The following is a 23,811-nucleotide window of genomic DNA, read 5'->3' as shown; positions in this document are numbered from 1 at the left end:
AAAGGTTCTCAGAGGGGTTAGTAAAATGAATGAAGGCAAAATTTTCACTCTTATAGATTCCAGAACTAGAGGCCATAAATTCAAATTACATGGGTTGAGGTTTAGATTAGATTGTAGGAAGTTTTCTTTTAGCCAGCGAGTCCTCGATTGCTCGAACAAGTTGCCCTAGCAGGTAGTTGAGACTGACAGTTTGAATAAATTCAAAGGCCAACTGGATAATTACCAGTAGGGAAACAAATAATTTGTGTTTTCTTATCTACTCATTTTTTTCCCGGCTAGTGCAGCAAAAGCTTGTGGCTTCCTTGCATTATATGGCTATTACTATTACGTTTATACCGACCATGTAATCTCGGACTTAGTCAATCATGGTTGACTAAGCTAATTAAATCAAACCCAGACAAGATCTCTACTCTGCAAAATGTTTTGGAAAAAAAAAATCGCCTATGCGTTTTTAAATTGATTTTTCTACTTTATCGGCTGTTAAAACTTCTACATCATTTCTATAGAATATCTGAATATTAAAGAAAACAACAAGTACGGCCTACATATTGTATGGAGTGGATGGTGAGGTATATACCATGATTAGAAATTGCTGCAACATGTGCAGGATCCCTTGGTAACCATCCCATCGGGACGTTACCATGGAAACCATAGCTTTCTGTTTATGTGCATCTCATTGGTTATCGTATTCTAACATTCTCATACGTCCTTTTCATTCCTTCCAGTCGGTGTTCGTTCACTAAGAGAGCCGGAGGCTAAAAGCCAAACTCATCTGTCCTATAAATCATAAGAATTCTTTCCGAACATCCATCAAAATACTTCGCATTCCTTAATGACAGCTATTCCAGGCAATGTTTAGGCGCTGCGGGGGGAAAGGGAGGGTGGAGAAAGACAACGAGGTTAAAAAACAAAAAAAATCATCTTAAAAGTAAACTCGCCGTTTCTTTCCACACACTTACACCGTTTCCCTGCCATCTCGCGCAGAAAGAATAAGATGCTTATAGCAGTCGTCTGCCACTCAAGTCGAGAGCATTTGTTTCAAAGAAACATGCGCTACTTCTGCATCATTCCTTTAGCTGTCTTGATCCCTGATGTCTCCAGTCGTGTTCTCGAAGGAATTATTCGCAGGATGGATGCGCCTAACTTAAATCCTTTTCCGTGATAATCTTTCTTAATATGAGCTGTCTTGATCGGTTTCGTTTTTTTCTTTCTACTTTTATTCCATTTACCCGTAGAATCTTTCCCAGTTAATGACGAAACTCAGTTTAGAAACCTTTTGTTTTCAATTTATGAGTTCCTACATTTCCATTTATTAACTTGGTTGATAGAAATGTCCTTCCTCCATCTCTCGTTCATATTTATCGTTAACTACCCGTTTCGTTTTGTAAAGCAGTGTTCAGTGACATCTGCGGATGTTTTCTCTTACATCAGGTTACTATTTTTTTAATTGAAAGCTTTCATTAAATCGACAACATCTTTGACAGACCATTGGTCAACAATGGTCTGTAAAAATTCTCAGTAAATCTTTCCGTGGCAAATCATTCGCATTACATAATGCTGCATGTGAATCCTCAGACCCAGGAATACATCGCATCTTTAGAAATTTTTGTATCAGATAAAGATAAGCATCTCAACTCTTTCAAACTTCTCAAAATCTGAGAGGGTTAACTGAAGCAGCGTTCAATAACGCTTGAAGGCGTTGCATAACAGTTAAATTGAGCTTATTGTCTTGTCTTTGAGGCCCAGTATAAAGCCGACTCTCTCTCGACGAAGTACTTTCGTTCAACTACAAAACTCCTTTCTGCTGAAACAAAAATGCGAGTGCTCGAAAGCTTTCGGCATGATAAACAGTCTCCCCTTTAAGGAGCCATCTCTCTTATCCTGCTTGATATCATTAGTGCTTCTTTCTTCATCTACTAGCCTCACCCAGCATTTATATTAATAACACGTGCCTTCTCGTGTGATGTGATCTCTGTTACGCTATTACTCCAAATGAATATTGACGCACGCATCAGCCCTCGAGACCCACAATGTTTTGTTCGCTTCTATCACCTTAGTTCTCTAGTCTAATATCTTGCGCCACACTAATTTCCACAGCTTCTGTCACATCTTTATTGATATAGACCATTGGCTTTATCCTTTCTGTATTTCATTAGTAGCGTGTATCTCTTTCTTTCACTTTAGGTTCACTAGTACTACAGCATGTATTGGATTAACCTACTACGCTGTGGAGCTTCCTGGAGATATTTATCACAATTTTTCCTTTGCGTCTCTCTCCGAAGTGTGCGGTGTAGCATTGTCGGCGGCGATGCTATGGTGCTGTGGAAGAAGATGTGCCATGTTCCTTAGTTGTGCCTTAGGGGGAAGTTTGTGCCTTGTCGCCGCAGGTGGTCGAACTGGTAAGTTAAGACGTAAAAATGGAGTTTGTGTGTTGTCATTTCTTGTTAGTTTTGAGCTCGTCATGAAAATGACATTGCCAACGTAGGATTAGAGAGTGGCTTGTTTTATATCTCTGCAAAGTCAGTACAGAAAAAATCGGAAAATATTTTTCTCTAAACTTTTAGCTTTCAATAATTAATATTTCATTAACACCCAGTTGAGTTGAGTGAGTTCCTACATTCAATGGACAACTTATTAGGAACACCATTCCAGTACTGTATTGAGGACTCCTGTCTTTTCTATAGTATCATAGTTTTGCTTCGGTATGAGAACCAGAGGATGACGTTGATTTTCCCTCCTGGATGGCCAACAACCAGCTTCACAGTGGATGGAAGTAAGTCTATGATACTGGTAAATCCGTTTTCCATCATCCTCTATTAGACTTAAATCCACAACTGAGAAAATAAGGAGAGGCCAATGCCAAACAACCCTGTTTAATGACATGTAACAGAGGGTGATTATAAAATAACTTCCACGTTGAGGCTTTATATCCCTTGAAATACTTGTTGAAAAGAGTTGGGATATTCCTACATTAGGCATGTACTCGACATACAAACTTTGAGAGATATAAGACTACAAACCCTAGAAGTTATTTTATAATGACCCTCGTACAGAGTGATTATAAGATGTACCTGCATACACATCTTCGATGTGGACATCCCATGCAGGTTATAGATGAACAAATGACATTTAGGTAGGGAGAAGGTAAGAAATGTATATGCCAAGTTGAGGAACGTGATTAGAGTGGAGGTGGTGGTCAAGGGTAAAACTCTTGGCTTCTTATGAATGTATACTTCTTCCTCTGATGACCTTTGCATGTGGGAAGTGGGGACATAAGATTAACATTGTGGTAGTTTCAAAGGTTTATTATATCAGCATAGAGATTTTCCTTTCTTGGGGTGACTCGGACCTGCAGAATTCTCTCTAAAGATACCCTACAAGCGATTTACCGGAAGGGAGCCGACTAATTCTGGGGAATCAGACCTTGTCCTCAAGTCAAAAAAGTTTATGGAAGGGCTGATTTGAAGAAAGAAAGGATATAGCAAGAACGTTGAGACTGTTCTGACAGGAGTCGGATCACCTATGCCTTTCTCCCTAAGAAAATATGGTGACGCTACATTAAAATTGCATTACGGCAGTACCCAGCCGCCTTCCCAAACATGGCTGGTGTGTCGAATGTCACTATAACTGTTCAGCTCCACAATATTCTGCACCTTTCTTGAATACACCTTCGTGTAACACTCACAGGAAAAAATCGAGCAGGATAAAGTCAGGCGATTTCAATGGCCAGGAGATGGAAACATCTCTTGCTTAATCAGCGATTTATTACCCAGGCATTTAAAAGAGAATATCCATCATATACTAATGAAGAGAAACTTCATCCTATTGGAGCATAAGTTTAGTTGGTTAAAGTTTAGTTGGTAGTTGGTAGTTGGTTAAAGTTTAGTTGGTAGTTCTCTAGCTGTTGTGCCCTCGTGGGTAGCACAGCTGATATAATCTCTTCCTTCTCACTTCGGGTGGAAAAGATTCGAGTTCGAATCCCATCAATGATGAGAGGAACTTTTATGAGTCTTTTTCACAGGAAGCTGAGTTAGTCGATCTCAAGCGAGGGTAGCATGATTTTTCATACAGAAAAACAGCAAATCGATCATAGAAAACATGCAATTTACAGACAAATTATATATGGCGAACATTTCCCAAGTTGTTGATGCGCAAAGCCTACAAAAACCGAACAAACTCCAACATTATTTACGGAGGCTGTCAGAGATTTTTCTCTAAAGAGATTCGGGCCAATAATCCTGTTTCCATTAAGTTCTGGGTTATATCTTTCAACCTCCTGGATGCCATGCAGCTTCATTATGGCGAACTCACGCTTGTAAAATGTTGCTTTATATGACAATATGACCCTGTTTAGGTAATCAGAAATGTAGTCGTGATTAAGGTAAACACGTGTGTAGAAAAATTTTTCCATATGCTAAGATCATCCGGTTTAACATTCCAATTTTACTTATACACCAGCAGGCGTGTGCGCATGATTCTTACACACATTTTAACCTCGCACTTGCAATTCTGTTCGGGTACGGCAGGTGGATTTTCTTGGGTCTCTTCGGAAGACATCAAGCACGCGTTAAACGTCCTCTTTCGATGTGCTGGACTTTCCGCCACCAGTCGTTTTTTTTTTTTTTAACGCTGTCAGTCTCTTCAGATTTTTTCATTCACCCCCTGTAGTTCCCTTTGACTCTTCAAATAGGAAGGGAAAAGGAGAACTTACGTGGCATATTTAACCAAATAATTAAACCGAAATGTTAATTTCTTTGACTCATTGGCTGCTTGTCAAATTGCAGTGAAAAATTATCCTTGCGCCAAAATAGGCATCATCAGTATTTCGCCTTTTCTTGAAGGATCATCACAATTTATTCAGAAAAATAGAACTTAAAGTGATAACCAAAATACACAATGCGTTATCTGTGCGAGCGTCATCATTATTCACATTCCTACCTCAATCACAAATCTTCAAATTTATTACATATTTTCTAATGCTCTTGATCACCATTATCAACGAAATTTAATTTTCTGACCTGTTTTTCACATTACTCGTTCCTGAAGAATGAAAATCCGGTAGCAAACTCAAAGATCTGACTCACTGGTCCGCAACAACACTTAGATGCGCTCTGCCATTCAGGAGATAGTCCCAGTGAGGGATGTCCCACTGTTTTTGAAATATACTCTGAACCATAAGACACCCGTCACCGGCCTGCAGTGACTCCAACAACCAAGCATAACCGATCTTTTTCTTTCTGTTTTCACCGTACCATGGCCTGCTGTGATAGACCAGGAATGAGAATCCGTGGGGGCAGATGAACCTTGGTTCATTGCAGGAGTTTCATTCCGTAGCGTTCAGACAGTAGAGAAGTGTGCAGACACCTACAACTGTAGCCAAGATTTTGTATTGTGTCCGAAGTCCCAGTTTGACGGGGAAATTTGGATCAGTGGAATTGATCTGTGAACTCGTATAATACTGACCAATCGCCGTTGTCCTCTGAACATTCACCTCTTATTCACACTGTTCGTTTTCTGTGGTCTGAATCATTCTTAATACACTCCTTAATACTCGTGTGGGGTAGTCCGTGTGATAATGAGCCTACCGAAGTAATAATAACTTAAAACTTGTTTTTGAGCGTCGCCTTGTCCATTTAGCCATGGCGAATTGCACAGTCATAAACACAGATAACAGTGGCATATTTCATCAGGGTCGCTTTCCTTGAGGAAAAGAAGACGTTCCCAACAAATTAATACTCTCTCAGCAAGGCACCCTCTATTAATAGACACTTCATTGTAAAATCAGTCCAAATTATTTTTATAAGTCCCCCCCCCCCTATCGTTCACTATATTGATTGCTTATCACGAGCACCATGCTCTGTGTGTTTATACTGTGAAATGTAATATTATTATTATTTAATGAATATGTTTTTTTTCCAGGTCCCACATTGTCTCTGGTGCTGTATATACTTGCCAAACTTTGTGTTCATACGTCCGCAGCGGTCATACCTCTCTGGACCAGCGAGCAATTACCTGCGGTCGTCCGTGACTCAGGTCATAACATGTTGGATATTAGCAGCCTTGTTGGCCAAATTTTCGTACCTGTGTTGTTATATAAGGTGAGTGAATGATGATAATTGCTCTTCCTAGTTGCAGGTCGTTTATGTACTGTAACATTAGGCGACTGTAAACAAACACACGGCACTGAAATAACATCTCTATTGAAAGCTATTCTGACGCATATTTGATTGCGCAATTTAATTTCTTACTGTCACAATGACAAAAGTTCTTATCCAATGTTCAAATATAATACAACCAACATACGCCCCCGTGGGTACCACAGTTAGTATAATCACCGTCCTCCCCACAAAAGCCAAGCGAGGATCGCATGGCTTTTCTCCCGAAAACTCTGGTTTTTAGTCTAGCAAAACAGCAAATCGATCGACCATAGAATACACACACAATTTACAGATAAATTATGTATGGCGCAAAATTGCCTAAGTCACTGACACGCCTGAAACTCTACAACAACCAACTGACAGACAAAACACGATACTAAAGAATTAATAATAATAAGCATATGCTTAAAGCTAACACACAGTTTATGGTAACACAGCTGCAGTACAGTAAAAAATTCAGAAGAAATACCATTATTTCTTAGGAGGACAAGTGAGACGCTTAATAATATTATTTTCTGAAACACCAAGATACTAGAGACGTTTGAAAAGTTCGTGGCCTGAGTATGAAGAATTTTTAGGAGTCTGGTTGTAATTTGTTGTAATAGGGTTTAAGGAGCATCAGCGACTGAGGCCATGTTGCTCTGTGTACACTGTCTGCAAATTGCGTGTGTTCTGAGGTCGACTTTCTGTTTTCTGGACGAAAAAACCGAACTACCCTCGCCTGAGACTAATTCAGCTACGTTGCGAAAAGGCCCATAAACATTTTTCTCCCGTCATCGACGTCATCGAACTCGGGTCTTTTCCACCCGACTTACTAACTGTTCTACCCACGAGGGCTGACTAATTTTGTCTATCTTTTCTCATTCATACAACTCTGTTGTCTTGCAGAATCTGCTTTTTCCCTCACGATATCTCCTGAAATTAGAATTGGGGAACTGCATTTCCATCCGTAGCCGAGTGGTCAGGAGCGGGAGTGCAGTAGCACACGCTCTTTGAGTAGACCGGGGTTCAAGCCTCTGACTGCTGAATACGATCGATCTGCCAACCCGCACTGGACCAGCATGGCAGATTATGGTCCATTTTCCCTCAGTATGAATTGTTGAGGAGGCTTCCATCCTACAGTGGGTTGATAATGGCTGCAATTTACTTTTTTTTTTTTTACTTTTTTTTATTTCCAGCCGACAACAGTGTCGGCTGGAAATGCAGCAGTAATTGCACCAAGGACGTTACGGGTTGATCAGTGGACGAAGGTTAACAGTTCTTCTTTAGAGTATTAGGACACATTTATTAAAATAAAACGTTGCGCTGGCGCCTGGTTTCGATATACGAAGAAGATTGCCATCCAAGAGAAACTCTCCCCTATCCAAAGACGTGTACTCTTAATGATGAGTCATACCTGTCGCACTGTCTCGACAGCTGCGCTTCAGGTTTTAAACGGTTGCCTACCTCTGGACCTCCACATCGCTTATCGAGGTTTTTGCTAATACTTTAGACATGCCATTCCAGTTGACTTTTTAGACTTAACAATTAATATCCACTGCGATCCTAAAACCGAAAAAACTCGTTGCCGGAACCACGTGGTTCAACTCTTGCAAGATCGATGGTCTTCTTCTTTCAAAGGTACGGTCACAAGAAAGTTTATTCCATCTGTATCCTTTGCCTTACAAAAGTCTATTCTAAAATGGCTCAGTCCAAGCCGCCGCACTCTTTCTTCTAACTGACCATGGTTTCCGTCATGCTAAACTTGCTATGTTTAACCTCTCTGATTCTCCTCTCTGTAACTGTGGCAGCCCAGAAGACTGGCAGCACGTCCTTTTCACCTGTCCCGTCTGCTGTGTGTCAACCATTTTCTCCAGGCAATGAGTCGTCTCTCTTGGACTCTAAAGAAAAATTTCATATTCTGCAAGACTTTGCATATAAAGTCTTGCCAGACGGGGACAACTCATCAATAATGCCCCAATTTCAGGAGCTACTCCTGTTCCAGCTCTATCTCCAGTCCAGACCAGCATCTCCATCTCGTGATACTGCCATTTTTTAGCTCAAGTACTACCTTCACCACCACCTTCGACTTGAGTTGGTAATGAAACTTGTAGGAAGCCGAATGATATCACTGTCTTTTTGACTTCTATCTCCTGCTGGCCTCAGGCTGGTCTTGAGGCGGAATCGCCTGTTGGCACCACCTTGCACTGGCGCGGGATTTTTATTCATTTTATTTACTTATTTTTTCTGAATTTTATTTGTATTTATTTACTTATTTGTATCTTTAATTTTTCTGATTATTATTTTTTTTTCAAAAATTTATTTTTCTTTAAATTTTTATTTCTTTAACTTTTAATTCCTTTTATTTTTATTAATTTACTGTTTTATTTTTTATTTGCCCATATTTTGAATGGTTTGGCCATTCAGTATGACGCACGAGATTTGCTGCGGTTAGCGCGCTCAGTTGTGGCACGCCTCCTCGCGGCATACACGGGTATCAGGAACAGAATCGGCATGTTTTAAATATTTAACGGACTACAAATGCACATAACAAGCAGGGGCAACATTCATTAGGCAACTGATAACACTGAACCGAAAGAATGCTCAGAACCGGTTGCCAATGTCTTCTAAAGTGCAACTAAAATATAAATTATTTTTGTCCTAATTGACCTAAATAAATCGGTGTTTGAAAATCTTGACTAATTTCCGTTTCAGACATCGAAGTCCCGCAAGTGACATTTTCATTTTTATTCCCTAATTTAGAAGCAAAAAATTGAGTATGTTTATGCAATCGCTTAATACTTATCTATTAAGAACTTCCTGCACTGCTTGATTTTCTTTCTTTCCTTTTTTTTTTTCTTTTGGACAGCTGAATTAAATATTTCGCTCTGTTTTTAACTTTAGGGGAGAAAGATGCCATTCCTACCCCTAGCCACGATGGGGACCCTGCAACTCGTAGCTGCAGTAGCAGTATTGGGTCTCCCTGAAACTTTCTATCTAAAATCTTTACAAACCCTACAAGATGCAGAAGAACTTGGGAGGCACTGGACTTGGAGAGATTACTTCAGGATTAGAACTCTCAAGTAAGTTCGTAATGAAAAGTAGGAATATAATTTAATTAAAATAATTCAATGTTTTCGATTTTATATGAACCCACTAAAATTCAAAAAATAAATATAAAATTTACTGATAGGTTAGAGATCTGAAGGCTCAGAAGTGTGACCAAAATTTGCTTTTTTCGTTATTTATTTATTCCGTCCACCCATTTCTACACTTTGTTGCAAAGATAACATAAAAACGTTTTGAGAATTTTTACGGTAAACTACAAAATGGACTACATAATCTTGGTGTTTCTCAATTACATACAGGAATTTTTCTAACTGGGACAAGACGGTATTGTTCCATTATATACGGAAATGGTATGGTTAGACCGCATTTTGAGTATTACTCAAAGGTCGGGAAGCCCCATTACACGAAGGATGTTGGAACGGGTGCAGAGAAAAGCAGCGAGATTAGTTAGGGGAACAAAAGGATACTCTTACCAAGAAAGACTTTAGTTCTACAAATTGCAGCTTCTGGACTCTAGACACCTTCCAGGAGATCTTACTAAGGTATTAAGAACTTAAATGAATTAAGTAATATAAATGCCGATGGTAACTTAACTCTTGCTTGGACGACACACATAAATTCGAAAGAGGATGGTTGCAGGATGTGCGAAAATTTGCTTTCAGCAGGGAAAATGATAGCTAAATCTGGTGTTGTGAATATGGGTAGTTTGGATAAATTTAAGGAAGAAGTTGACAAATTATTAGAGGAAATGGACAGATCAGGTGGGTAGTGTTATTATTTTGGCTGATACTATATAAGCTTGCTTCCTTGTATCATTTGACAGCCACAGGATGAGAGGAGTGTCCAAGACAGAGCGATACAAGAAACCGCAGCGTGTTTAGTCAGGCAGGCGTGAACCACAGTCCTTCAAAGTACGTATAGTTATGTACCCTCGCGCTTGACCTATTATAATATTATAATTCTAATACTAAATTCCCCACAAAAACCAAACTATTATATTTAGGCCACCCGAATAATTAAATTCATCTGCCATGCTGTGTATCTTATGTCTGTTAATTGCGTGTGTTCTATGGTCGATTTGTCTGTTTTGATGGACGAAAAACCCCAGTTTCTGGGGGGGGGGGGAAAAACTTGCTATCAATGCCTGAGACCGAATAACTCAGCCATGGAGTAAAAAAGCCCACTAAAGTTCCTCAAGTCATCGACGGGATTTGAACCGTAACTTTTCCAACGGTGTGGGGAGGACGGTGAACATACCACTGTGCTAAACGCGCAAACACTAAATTTCCCACAGTCAGATAAGCAGTCTATTTAAAAAGTAAAGGGATTAATGAAATTGAGAAAAGAGGCGAGTGCAGATATTATATCTGTATTAACTTGATTTTGCCCTAATGGAAGCCGAGCATTCTGGTCTCTTGCCAAAGCTATTGGCCACATTTTTTGCCCATCTCTGCTCCCACTTCTGTCCAAACCACATGGTTCTGTTGTCACTTCAGTCAAGGATAAAGCTGACCTGCTAGCATCCCATTTTACTTCCAACTCATGTATTAATGTTCTTAGTAAAGCACCTCCCACCATTCCCAACACGCTCCATTCAATGCCTCCTGTGGTCTTCCGTCAAAAGGTCAGAAGGATTTTGACGAATCTTGATGCTAAGAAAGCTCGAGGTCCCGATGGTATTTCTACACTTGTTTTCAAAACCTGTGCTCCTGAACTTACTCCAATTCTTTGCTGCCTTTTTTCACTTTCTTATTCCAAAGGTGTTTTTCCTTCTGCTTGGAAATTTGCTCATATCCAGCCAGTTCCTAAAAAGGGTGACAAATCCCTCCCATCCAATTATTGTCCCATTGCAATTACTTCCATTCTTTCTAAAGTAATGGAGAAATCAATTAACCGCCAACCCTTAAACTGTCTAGAAACCTTCCGTCTATTCAACGATCGCCAGGATGGTTTCGCCAGTGTCGATCCACTGGTGATATTCTAGTTTATGTTACCCATTTATGGAAAAACTCAATGGAAAAGTGTGGTGAAACACAAGCAGTTGCTCTTCACATCTCAAAAGCTTTTGATCGTGTTTGGCATAAAGGTCTTCTAAACAAGCTCCATCTTATGGTTTTCCAAATGTTTTTTGCAATTGGTTATCCAGTTTTCTCTCTGATCGCTCACTGAGGGTGATGGTAGATGGCTCTCTGTCTTCTAACTTCTCCACTAATGCTGGTGTCCCCCAAGGTTCAGTTCTTTCCCCCACTCTTTTCCTCTTGTATATTAATGACCTTCTTCCATTGACTGGAAATCCTATCCATAGTTTTGTCGATGATAGCACATTGCATTCAACTTTCCATTTTGAGAAACCTTTCGCTGCTCAATCAGCTTCAACTTCTCGAAAATCTGCTACCAATTCCTTAAATGCCGATCTTCAGGTAATTCTCCAGTCGGGCAATGAAAATTTAGTTGATTTCAACCCTTCTAAAACTCAGTGTTGTCTTATTTCTCGCAAAAAGGATTCTTCTGCTCCTATGCTTATCTTTGGTGACACTCCGATTTCTACGCAAGTTGATAAATCTCTTTTGGGGATTACCCTGACTTCTAATCTCTCTTGGCACAAGCACATTACAAATATTGTTTCCTGTGCATCTAAAAAATTTGGTTTTCTCCTTCGCTCTCGGCGTTACTTTTCTTCCAAACAGCCGCTCATTCTGTATAAATCGCAAATCCGCCCTTCCATGGAATATTGTTCCCACATCTGGGGTAGTGCCCCCAAAACCTCTCTCAGCCTTCTTGATTCCATTCAGAAGAGGGCAGTTAATTTTATTAATGATTCATCTCTAACAGAGTCTCTTCACTCGCTGTCTCATAGACGTACTGTTTATGCTGCATGCCTCTTCTACAGATACTTCCATGGGCACTGTTCTTCTGAATTGGCTTCTATAATTCCCGCTCTCTCTTTCAAAACAGTCCGAACATGTGCCGCCACCAGCCAACATCCATTTACTGTCCAACTTCAAACTCACAGAATCAACTTTTCATCTTCCTCGTTTATTCATTCAACTGCCGTTTTCTGGAACAACCTTCCCTCCTTCATACGTATTTCCTGAAAATTACAGTCTACAGAAGTTCAAGTCCAATGTCGACAAACATCTTCTTTCGTCTTCTCAACCTCCAACCCAAGCACGGTACTAAGTACTATACGTTCTAATACCTCTAGTGTTTGGGGTTCACATAAAAAAAAGAGATAAGAATCAATTCTTTACATTGTTTTGTTATTTGTATAGCGGGAAAGGATGGAAGAAAGCAAGCTTATATAGCTTGAGCCACAAAAAAAAAAAAAAAAAAACTACACACTTCACCCATCAATACCCTCCAAAAATTCGTCTGGTTCTTCGTTGAATTTATTCAAACCATCCACTTCCAAAAGAACGGATGGAAGCCTGTTCTAACAGTCAAAGACCCGCTAACTTAAGGCAAACGTCTGCATATCTATCCAGCAACCATCCTTCCTCAACTTGAATTTATGCCCCCTTATGTGTGTGTTCTCAGTAAGTGGTTGAATACTATTAACATTCTACTTATTCAATCAGCTTATCAATCCATTCTAGGCGTTAAACACGTCAACCAGATCTCCTCGCAGGTGCCTGGTCTCCAGATGCTGCCATTTGCAGAACTGGAGCCTTTCTGGGTAAGAGCACCCTTTTGTTCTCTTAGTCAAACTGGTTGCCCTTTTCTGTACCAGTTCCAGTAGATCTACATTCTTCCTATAGTGAGACCTACAGACCTGTATACAGTCCTCAAGATGCGACCTAGTCATGCCTTGTACAACGGGATGATCACCTCTTTGCTCCTTCTAGCAACGTTTCTGTATATCATTTACAAAATCCCATGGGCTGACATGGCCGCATGCCTGCACTGTTCAGAGAATTTCATACCTTTCTGTACAATTTCAACCCCCAAGCCTTTTTAATTTTCCACTATCCCGAGTGTAATACTACATAGTTGATAAACTACTCTGGGGTTACTGCTACCCATATATAGTAGCTTGCACTTAATGTTAAACTCCAACTGCGATTCTCAGCCCATTGACTTAATTTTCCTAGATCGTGTTGCAGTAGCTCACCTTGATTACTGTCATTAACCACCCTATCAACCTTTGTTCATCTACAAACTCAGCCATTAAGCCTGATACCCCAACAATATCATTGATAAATATTGAAAACAACAATGGACCCAGCACTGAACCCTGGGGAATTCCACTAATAACATTAGTCCATGAAGAGCAGTGCCCATTGATAACTACTCTGTCTTGTTCCACTTATCCATCCCTTTATCCAGAGCAGTAACTTGCCCTTAATACCACGTCACTCCATATTTCCATGTGCAAAAGTATCAAAAGCCTTCCTGAAATCCGAGTATATGATAAAAAAAATTATATTTTGCAACCAGTTCCTTGGTCCCTGCATCATAGTAACCTATCAGATTGGTTATACAAGACGGCCCCATTACAAATACATGCTGTGACTGCATATCTGTCTAGGTGGTCCTGCATTATTTCCTGTGGCTCCATTATTTTCCCTGGAACAGTAATTAAGCCAACAGATCTGTAATTACTCATGTCACCTTGTGATCCCCTTATAAATTGGAGAGAGAGAGAGAATCTCCAGTCCATATGGACCTCCCCCTGACTCCAAGGATGCCCTCGTAATTATGGGTAAGGAGCTTAGCTATAATTATGAGAGCAGTTTCAACAATTTCTCTTCCGCTTTCCTTTCATTCATCACAAAGTCATTTAGTTCCTCGTTACAGTTTGATAAACTTCTGGCATCCCCTCCCCTATATAACTACTTTCGTAGATTTATATGACTACTTTTGTTTTAAAAATAAAAATTAAAGTACCCTAATCACCTCTTTATCCTAAAACAGACTGCATGTAGTGGTGATTTTCAGTTCATTCTCGTGACTTATTTTTCCTTATATAAACTTTTGATTTTTAGCCTAATTATTAAAATGAAATTATGCTTGATTTTTATTTTATTTTCTCTTAAATGATTTCTTAAGCTAAAAACTACAACTTCTTCAAGTTAATATTTTAACCAAAAGATGGCGCCAGTTATATGTCGAGCTAACCAGATACATAAGATTACAACATCCATCGTACATGCATACACTCATAACCAAAAGTTAAGTTACAATCAATTTTATTGGGTTTTAGGTGCATCGGCGACATACGCCATATTGTGCTTTTTATATGTATTATGTCTGTAAATTGCTGTTCTGTGGTTTAATTAGCTTGTTGCTCGACGAAACACCAGACTTTACAGCAGAAAATACTGTGCTACCTTCGCCTGAGACCAACCAACTCAATAATATAAAAAATGCCGATAAAAATAGCATTGCATGGTTTACAAGTACTTGAGAAAATTTCCTTTTGAATTGTTATTTAAGATCTTGATGAACCATTTTCATCAAAAACCAAAACCGCTAAGAATCTGTGGAGTTATTGTTGCATTCAGAATTATTTCCCCTTTGGGTTTTCCTCTGGATTTCTTCACACTTTAAAAGGCTATAATATTGCGTACATTCACCCTATCGTGAATTGGACTTGTGGTGAAGCTCTGTGGAAATCTCTTGCACCTTTTTTTGTAAACAATAATTAATTTCTGCAGTCAACGACGGAAATAAGTAATTCGAATTGAACTTCTTCTTCTTCGCTTTAAAACCAAACTCTTGATTTTTCACGCTCCTTTTTTTCTTTGTCCATTAAAGCGATCCTTAATCAATCCCCTTCGCCAACGAAATAGTTCGCAATTATCGCCAAAGTGCTTTTAAACTTGGCAACATCGCAACACGTATTCAGTTTTCTTGAAGTCATTTATCACGATAATGATTTACGAAATAACAGTTGCAGCTCCCTCTATTGCGATGCCTCAGTCCATTCTAGTAGACTTTTATATCCGAAACAAACTCAGTAATGGCCGGAATTATGTTTCTTGCACACAAACTTCTTACGTCGCTTTCACGTCATAAATCAAAGACATAACCTCGTTCCTTTTCTCAGTGTATAAATAAAGTTGGCGATAAGAGCTCCCGAAGAGACTACCAAGATTTGGCGACTTTTGAAAGAAATAAAATCAAACCGATTTACGACAACCACACAGTTATGAAAAAATAAAAGTGTTGGATTGATTCGATTTCACCCAACAGCCAAGTCTCCTATAAAAGACTGCAATTTTGGTTGAAAGCAACATACTTAGCAGATCCAACACATCCATTACCTTACACCACTGTCATGCGATCACCAGTTTCTCTCTCTCTCTTACACTCAGAAGGACTTTTCCTTTGTTCTTCGTATGTGGACGTAGAATTGTCGCCAAATGCAGTATATGGGAATACATTTAACTAACACGAGTTCACTTCTGGAAATTTTAAAAATCTAACGAAATCGTTCATAAAATTTAGTAAACATTTAGATATTTATGAAGATCTGCTCAAAAAAACCGTTCATTCTGCAATAGGAGAACCCATCTATTTGATTTTTAAAATATTCTCATTGCAAAGCAGGAATAACGAGATTTACTAACGTAATAAACTGTGGGGGAGGCAACTGTGTAGCCCCTCGCAGCCATTTTATGTTTTGGATGATTCTGTTGCATATCGACGATCATTATAGTTTTTAGGCGCGTTCACATATAACGAGATCGAGCGCGTTCGGTCTCGTTATATGAAAATTATATTTAATATACGAAATTCGTATATTAAATATAGTTTAAATGCAGTATTGAACGTGATATCGCTTGTGAAAAGATACATACTGTATATACAAAAAGGAAACATAGACTTAAAAGAAAAAAGAGTAATAGGGGAGGAGAGCAATGAATCAAATACAGTTGTAATTAAACTGAATGGCTAAGTTTCGAAAACGTAAAAACTATTGAGTTGTTATCCAAATAATTAATTTACATTCCATCTGGAATGTAAATTTAAAAAAAAATTCTTTCACTTCAATAAACTCAATTATTTGCCCAAACTGTATGGAGCATTTAAAACTTCCCATAAAATTACGGGATTTAATTTTTAAATATTAAATTAAAATTGATTTGCATTATTATAATTAATTATTGCCCGAGATTTATTTAGTTTAATGAAAATTTATTTTACCAATTTTAAACAATTGTGAATAAAAATTAAATAAATTCGTGATGAGAGCTGTCAATTAACTATTATTATATGTGTAATTAACTATTAATTAAGCTTTACTTCTGCATGCCAGACAAACTGAATAAAATAATGTTTTTTTCTGTTTATTTCAGATTAGAACACAAAAATGGAATCCTTAAAAACAAAGGTCAGATGCCTCAGTCTCCCATATTGAGGTATGGAAACTTGACTATATCACAATGACTTAAATTTTATTCCTGAAAGTTACAACTGTAATTATCTGAAATAATGTTCTTTCGTAAACAGTCATTACTTCAGAAGAGTTATGAAGAGAATGTTAGTGCTACATTTCAATTATGAATTTAAATATTTTACAGTTTAATTTACAATTTAACTATTACATGCCCAATAAGTTATTCACGTTGAATGTGATTAACTTATCGAACTCTGAATTACCTAAAAATGTCCAATCAGATCGTAAATATTCAAACGAAATTTAAAATTGAAGTAAGCAAGAAGGAAATATTATCAGATGTCAAAAATTGTCCATGTGAGAAATTTAGAGAATAAGACTTTGAGTAGAGTGCATTTTCCTTTAAAAGTGCACTTGTGTTGGTGTATAAAAAGAATAATCTGGACTTGCAGTGAAAAGGTTTTGAAGAGGTAGATTGTGGAATGATTAACCGCTAGAATAGAAAAATTATACACATGACCTGACACACGAAACCCATAGAGGGGGAGAAAGAGACAGGAGAGATTAGCAAAAGAAAAACTGTAGAAAAGACAAAGACATCTTGTGCCAACCCCAGACTGTGCTGCCCATCAGATTTCATTACTCCATAAGCACCTCCACTCGTTTTAGTATTTAGTATTAGTATTAGTAACGGCCGTACGGTGCAAGAAAGCCTATGGCTTATGCTGCACCAGCCAAAAAAAAAAAAAAAAAAAAAAAAAAAAAAATCCGAACAAAACAATGATATAAACAAAAATTAAATAAATAAATAAATAATAATAATTAACAAATAAATAAAAATAATAAAATGAAATAAAAAATAAATAAAAATAATAAAATGAAATAAAAAATAAATAAAAAGGAAATTAATCCTATCATCCTATGCGCTTCCCTTACCCGAAAGTACTATCCAGATGACCTTTGAATTTCCCCAAACTGTCGGCCTCTACCACCCATGAAGGCAACTTATTCCAATAATTTATAACTCGCTGGCTAAAATAAAACTTCCTGCAGTCCAATCTAAACATTTCCCCCCGTAACTTGAATTTATGTCCCCTAGTTCTAGCATCATTTATAATCTTGAAAATTTTGTCCTCATTCATTTTACTGATGCCTCTCAGAGCCTTAAACACCTCAATCAAATCTCCTCTAAGGTGTCTAGTTTCCAAACTCTGCAACCCACATATTCGAAGTCTTTCTTCATAAGGACGCCCTTTTGCCGATCTCACCAGGCGAGTTACCCTTCTTTGCACCCTTTCAAGAAGCTCGATGTCTTTCTTTAGGTGCGGTCTCCATACTTGAACACAGTATTCCAAGTGTGGTCTAACATAAGCCTTATATAATGGGATTATCACGTCCCTATCTCTACTTGCAAAAGTTCGATAGATCATCGATAGGACACCATGGGCCTTCCTTGCAACCTGTTTACAATGCTCAGAGAATTTCATGTCTGACCGTATCGTAACACCCAAATCCCTTTCCTCCAGTACTGGGTTTAGTTGAACTCCACCAAGTGAATAAGTTATTTTGGGATTACTGTTTCCCAGGTGTAATACCTTACACTTTGTTGGATTAAAGCACAGCTGCCATTTTTCTGACCATTTTTGAAGTCTATCTAGGTCTCTCTGAAGAAGCTCAGCTTGACAGTGATCATTAACTACTCTACCAATTTTAACATCATCTGCAAATTTAGACATCACGCCCTCTATCCCTTCATCAATGTCGTTTATGAAAATTAAAAACAACAGTGGTCCTAATACTGATCCTTGGGGAACCCCACTTCTTACATCAACCCAATCTGAGGAATAGCCATTTATCACAACCCTCTGCCTCCTACCCTGAAGCCATCCTTCTATCCATCTAAGGATTTTCCCAGTGATTCCAACCTGTTCTAGCTTATAAAGCAACCGCTCATGTGGGACTGAGTCAAAAGCTTTGCTGAAATCTAAATAAACAATGTCGAAATTATTCCCTAAATCCAGCTCGTGAGTGACCCTTTCGAAATAGTGAACCAGATTTGTTAAACATGATTTTCCCTTTACAAAACCATGCTGAGTATCCTTGAGAATTTAAATTCGATCCAAATGATCCTGAATTCCACCCTTGATCATTGCCTCCATGATTTTCCCTACTACTGAAGTCAGACTGACAGGTCGATAATTTCCCACTTCACTTTTAGAGCCACCCTTATGTATGGGTGATACATTTGCACTTTTCCAATCCAAGGGAATCTCCCCAGAGTCTAGTGATGCTCGCATAACCAGCCTCAGTGGTTCAATGCACTCGCTTGCCGCCTCTCTCAAGATTATAGGGTATATTCCATCAACTCCAGGAGCCTTACTGGTCTGTAGGCTTGAAAGTTTTTTCATTAAATAATCTTGCGAAATTTCAATATCATTAATTACATATTTTTTAACTTCGGTCCCACAATTTCCCATTGCCACAAAAGGCTTTTCATTTGTGAATATCGATGCAAAATAACTGTTGAGTTCATCTGCAACGGCAGCTGGTGTATTTATTACTGTCCCCTTTCCCTTACGTAAAGGTCCGATCTGGTTTGTCCTGCTCTTCTTGGCATTTATATATGTGAAGAATTCTTTATCCCCCCTCTTTGCTCTGTTTGCTAGTGATTTCTCATAAACTGCCTTTGCCTGTCGAACCTGTTCTGTGGCTCTATTACACATCACCTTGTAGCTGTTATAGGCTTCAGTACTTTTTATTGCTCTGTAACCTTTCCATGCCACCTTTTTCTGCTCAAGTAATGTGGCAACTTCACTATTCATCCAACTTGGAACCCTTCTCGTGGAGTATTTTTTTAATGGTATATACGCATTCAAGGCATCTGTGATTAATGTTTTAAAAGCGTACCACAGTTCAATTGTATTCATTCTCTGCGCGATATCTACCCAGTTAATAGAGGCCATGTAGTACCTTAAGGCATCATAATTTCCTTTTCTGAAATTAAAACCCATTCCTTTGCCTTTTACTTCTGCTACCTCTCTCGTCATCATCCACCGTAGAACTCCATGATCACTTCCTGCTACTGGTTCCTCTACTGTCAGCCCTGTTATGTCATCTGATTCATGTGTGATGATGAGGTCTAGGATATTCTTTTCTCTAGTACTTTCCCTGACATGTTGATACAAATAACAGTCATCTAGTTGATTTAAAAATTTTGTTCCCCATGTCGAGTTTCCTTCCCATTTACTCCAATCAATTAGAGGCAAATTGAAATCACCCATAATAAGACATTGACGCTTACTTGCCCATTCCATTTGCATGTAGAGGCTTTTGTCATAGTCTTCACAATCACCTGGTCTATAGATTACTCCTACTCGCATTGTACCTTTGTTTCCAACTATCTCACACCATACAGACTCTATACTAGCATGTGAAATGTCTGAATCCGGGAAAGCTATCGTCGCACTCAGGCTGCTTCTGATAAGAAGCATTACCCCACCACCCCTTCTATCCACTCTATCCTTCCTAAATACATTATACAAGCCGTACTGAAACTCATCATCCCCAATTTCCGGGTGGCACCACGTCTCTGTAAGCCCTATTATGTCCGCGTTACTTGTTTTAACCAGCAGTTCGAATTCGCTCATTTTATTGACGACACTTCTAACGTTACTGTATAAACAATTAAGATTTACTGTTCTTGTATATTTAACAACCCTAACACAACCCTTGAAGTTTTTTAGGCTCTCTTCCCTGATATTAGCTACCCGCTCACGTGAAACATCTTTGCCCCCAGAACATCTAGATAATACGTCGAGTTGGGGTAACAGATAAGAACTCTTAAGGTATGTGCAAGAGTTACATTGACCAATATTATCAGATAAACGCGTGTCAGTATTACCCACATCCCCCCTAACTAGCAGTTTCCCTGAACCTTTAAGGTATCCTCAATAATACTGGCAAAAACTTTTGCACCACCTTTGTTTAAGTGTATCCCGTCTCTACAAAACAAATTCCTTCTACCTACAAGTGTCGGCCATGCTGATAGAAATTTACCCCCTAAAGCCTTGCAGATTCCTTCAAGTCTTGAGTTAATCCACAAGGCTCTTAACATATACTCCCTCCTATCGTGTCTGGGCAGAATTGCAGACACATAGACATTATGGCCTAGCTCGCGACATTTCCTCAGCATGGTCCTGTATTTTTCCAACAAATCGTCAGATCGTGTACGTTTAATATTATTTGTTCCCACATGAATAATAATATTTTCTTTACCCCCTTTAAAATCTGACAGTCTGTTGGTGACATCATCAACAGTTGCTCCCGGTAGACATACCCTGGTTCTGCTCCACCTATCTTTATTACAAAAAATATTCCCCGTTTCCCTGACAATGGAGTCTCCTAATAAAACAATGTCCTTTTTAACCAGGGTAGTTTGCACTTGGTTTTTCTGTTTTGAGGCTCGAATCGGGTGTGCATCACTTGGTAGATTGCTGGAGTTTTGAGTCCCTGACGAGCTCCCAGAAGCATTATTTTCGAGGGCAAGCACTCGTTTTAATGCGCTTTATCCTATTCGGACTGAGATAGTTGTATTGTCAAAAGAATTAGGATTGGCATGTGATCCACCCATTTTTTCATCAATCACGATGAGGCAATAGTGCAAGGAAAACGAACTGTTGGGAAACTAGAAACTCTTCATATCTCAGAGACTTATTTGCAGCAGCGTGTTATGAAGGAAAACAAACGTCTTTATACAATATAAAGAAACAAGATCGAATGAATACCATTTCGAAGTGATTTTTCCAACTATTACTGAATCTTGAGGTCGTTTCATAATCATTTTCTTCGACCACTTCCTTCAGAAGAATATGTGCCATGGATATAAAGTAAAAGTAAGTTTCCATCTAAGTTTCAACCGTTAGGCAAAGCTTCAGAAAGAAGAAATTCTTCAAAACAACATTTTAGTCGTATTTCCCAATCTATTCCATTTGACAACATTGTTCTGAGCATTTCCTTGGCCTCAAGCGCAAAAAACATAAGAGAAATAAAACAAAATCCCTGGTGTAATACCAGGGATTTTGTTTTATTTCTCTTATGTTTTAGGCATTCTGCACCTGGTTAGCAACTTAATGCATTCTGCACCTGATTAGCAAGAGTTCTCTCCTCTATTGTCTGTGCTGCTCTTTCGTTATTTTTTCCTCCAATTTCATTCATTATAAGAAATCCGTTTTTTCGCCTGCAAGCCGAATTTAATAAAACTGATATTGTATACGAAAAAGCGACTACATGTTTTTTTTTTTTTTTTTTTTGAAGTATTCTAAATACTTTGTGACCACTAAGGAATTCTAAAATCCTTCTGGCATGAATCTCTGTGAAGCTGCTGCTAATCTGCGTTTCAATTAAAATCATCACTGTACCAACCCTTAAGTTCTTTTGTTTTCTATTACTTTCGATTAACTGTCTCTCTCTCTCTCTCTTCAGAGCAGCTGATCTTGTACTTCTTCACAGATGCGCAACAAAAGTTGCGACTAACGTAATGTTCCTTAAACTTGTGCACCCAAGCACTACTAGATTTAAACTTAAGTACTGAAGCGTTTCAAAGTTAAGTAGAGAATCGTTTGCTTTTGCTCGTCCTTAATGTTGCCTTCGTCAGCTGCTTGATTTTTCCATACTCTGAGAGTCTGGCGACTCTCAAAACATTTTCGAATATTTATTTATACTTTTCCCGAAGTGATGTACAGCCTTGATCTTGCTTATTCACTTCTACTTTAAGGCGATTAAATTGGCTTTCATTTGCTAGCAACTATAAGTGCTTTCCAGTGACTTAAACATCTTACAGACATACCGCTAACTCCATTTGGTTGCCTAAAATCTTGAATCCGATACCTGACAGCATTTCGTTTTGTCTCGATAGAAATATTTCCTATGATTCATAGTGTTTATTCCACGCCTTGAGATTATATGATTCCTGTATCCTCCATCCTCTGGACCAAAATTAAAGCTCCCCTGCCCATCTCTTTGGGCTCTTCTTCCCTAGTCACTATTGCGTTGCCTTCTGTAATGTCCAAATCAGTTTCAAAAAATCTGCTTTCTGAAGAATTCGTTGTCTTCTAACAGTTGGATTTCTTTCTTAATATCCCCTAATTCTGACTTACTAAAGTAGCCATTTAATTTAAATCGAATGAATATCTAGAGAAATTGTTATGGGGGAACTGTGGATAAGATTGAAGTGGTCTGAGCACATCGTGAAACGCTAAGTATTGCGCTACCCCAGATGTTTCAGTCTAGAATGTTGTGAATTGCAAAATTTAAAACATTCAAACTAATACATCTGTGATGCCTTCTTGTAAGAAGTTATCATATATATATAACACATATACTTTTTTTCTATCTAAGTTGCGGTGCATCTTGTAGCCCAAAATATATTGTAATCCTATAATACATTATGCTAGTATAATTTTATTCGTTTTAAATAATTTTAAATTACTTTTCCAATTTTTCTTTCTTCTGCTGTTTATATGAAAACTGTTTAATTCCAAATCTCATATTTTTCTGTAAAATACTATCTGTATCGGCGTCGCCGAAGCTGGTTTAGCGAGGCATCTTAATATTCTGTTTCTTCTTCTTATAGCTTGCTGAGGAAGCGAGACAGTCTCCGTTGTGCTACAGGAGGGAGTGACATCGAGGTGTATGACTCCCATTTGCAACCCATCTCCGCGGAAGAAGCAGTTCGGGTCACTGTACTGTGATTTACACCGCTGTTTGATATACCCATATGTCAAAAAGACAAAAAAACGCGACACCTGATAGCTGAGAAAGAACTGTGTATGTTTTATGCATCGGTACACAACAACGCCAATTTCTGATACTGTAATGTACGTGTCCATTTTGATATTCTTTGCTGCCATTTTGGATGTTCAGCCTTTCAATACTTTTAGTATCGTTGCTAGAATAAACACTTAAAATAAATGGTTGGAAGTTTCTTGAGAAACAGCCGCAAATCTGAGCAGTGAGCGAACTTTAAGAAGGAACTTTATACTTCAAGTTAGTTTAGGGTTTACTATATTCACGGGATAAAAATCTTTGCCTGCATATACTACAACGAGCGGTATTTTTCTAAAAAGAAAGAGTACCAGGGCCTCAAAATGGAGAGGAAATAAAATTTTAATTATGCCTGAGTTACTAATTAATACGCAAATTTAATTTAACTGAATACATAATTAAATAAGCCTTTTAATCTTCAAATTAATCAAAATACTATTT

General features: G+C 38.4%; 1 protein-coding gene across 1 annotated transcript in view; it reads left to right on the top strand.

The window, feature by feature from the left end:
• LOC150079086 (beta-alanine transporter-like) overlaps positions 1-23,405 on the top strand; it is a 167,953-nt gene extending 144,548 nt beyond the window's left edge. The window contains exons 7-11 of the mRNA XM_090382827.1: positions 2,185-2,399; positions 5,920-6,098; positions 9,042-9,220; positions 16,508-16,570; positions 23,180-23,405. Coding sequence (XP_090238953.1) covers positions 2,185-2,399; positions 5,920-6,098; positions 9,042-9,220; positions 16,508-16,570; positions 23,180-23,297 — 754 coding nt within the window. The 3' untranslated portion in view covers positions 23,298-23,405. The remainder of the gene's footprint in view (positions 1-2,184; positions 2,400-5,919; positions 6,099-9,041; positions 9,221-16,507; positions 16,571-23,179) is intronic.
• Positions 23,406-23,811: the final 406 nt, after the last annotated feature.

The sequence above is a fragment of the Mastigoproctus giganteus genome, chromosome 10 (assembly GCF_048544385.1).
Source record: "Mastigoproctus giganteus isolate SK-2022 chromosome 10, ASM4854438v1, whole genome shotgun sequence".
Lineage (NCBI taxonomy): Eukaryota > Metazoa > Arthropoda > Arachnida > Uropygi > Thelyphonidae > Mastigoproctus > Mastigoproctus giganteus.
This window is presented reverse-complemented; position numbering and strand designations above follow the sequence as displayed.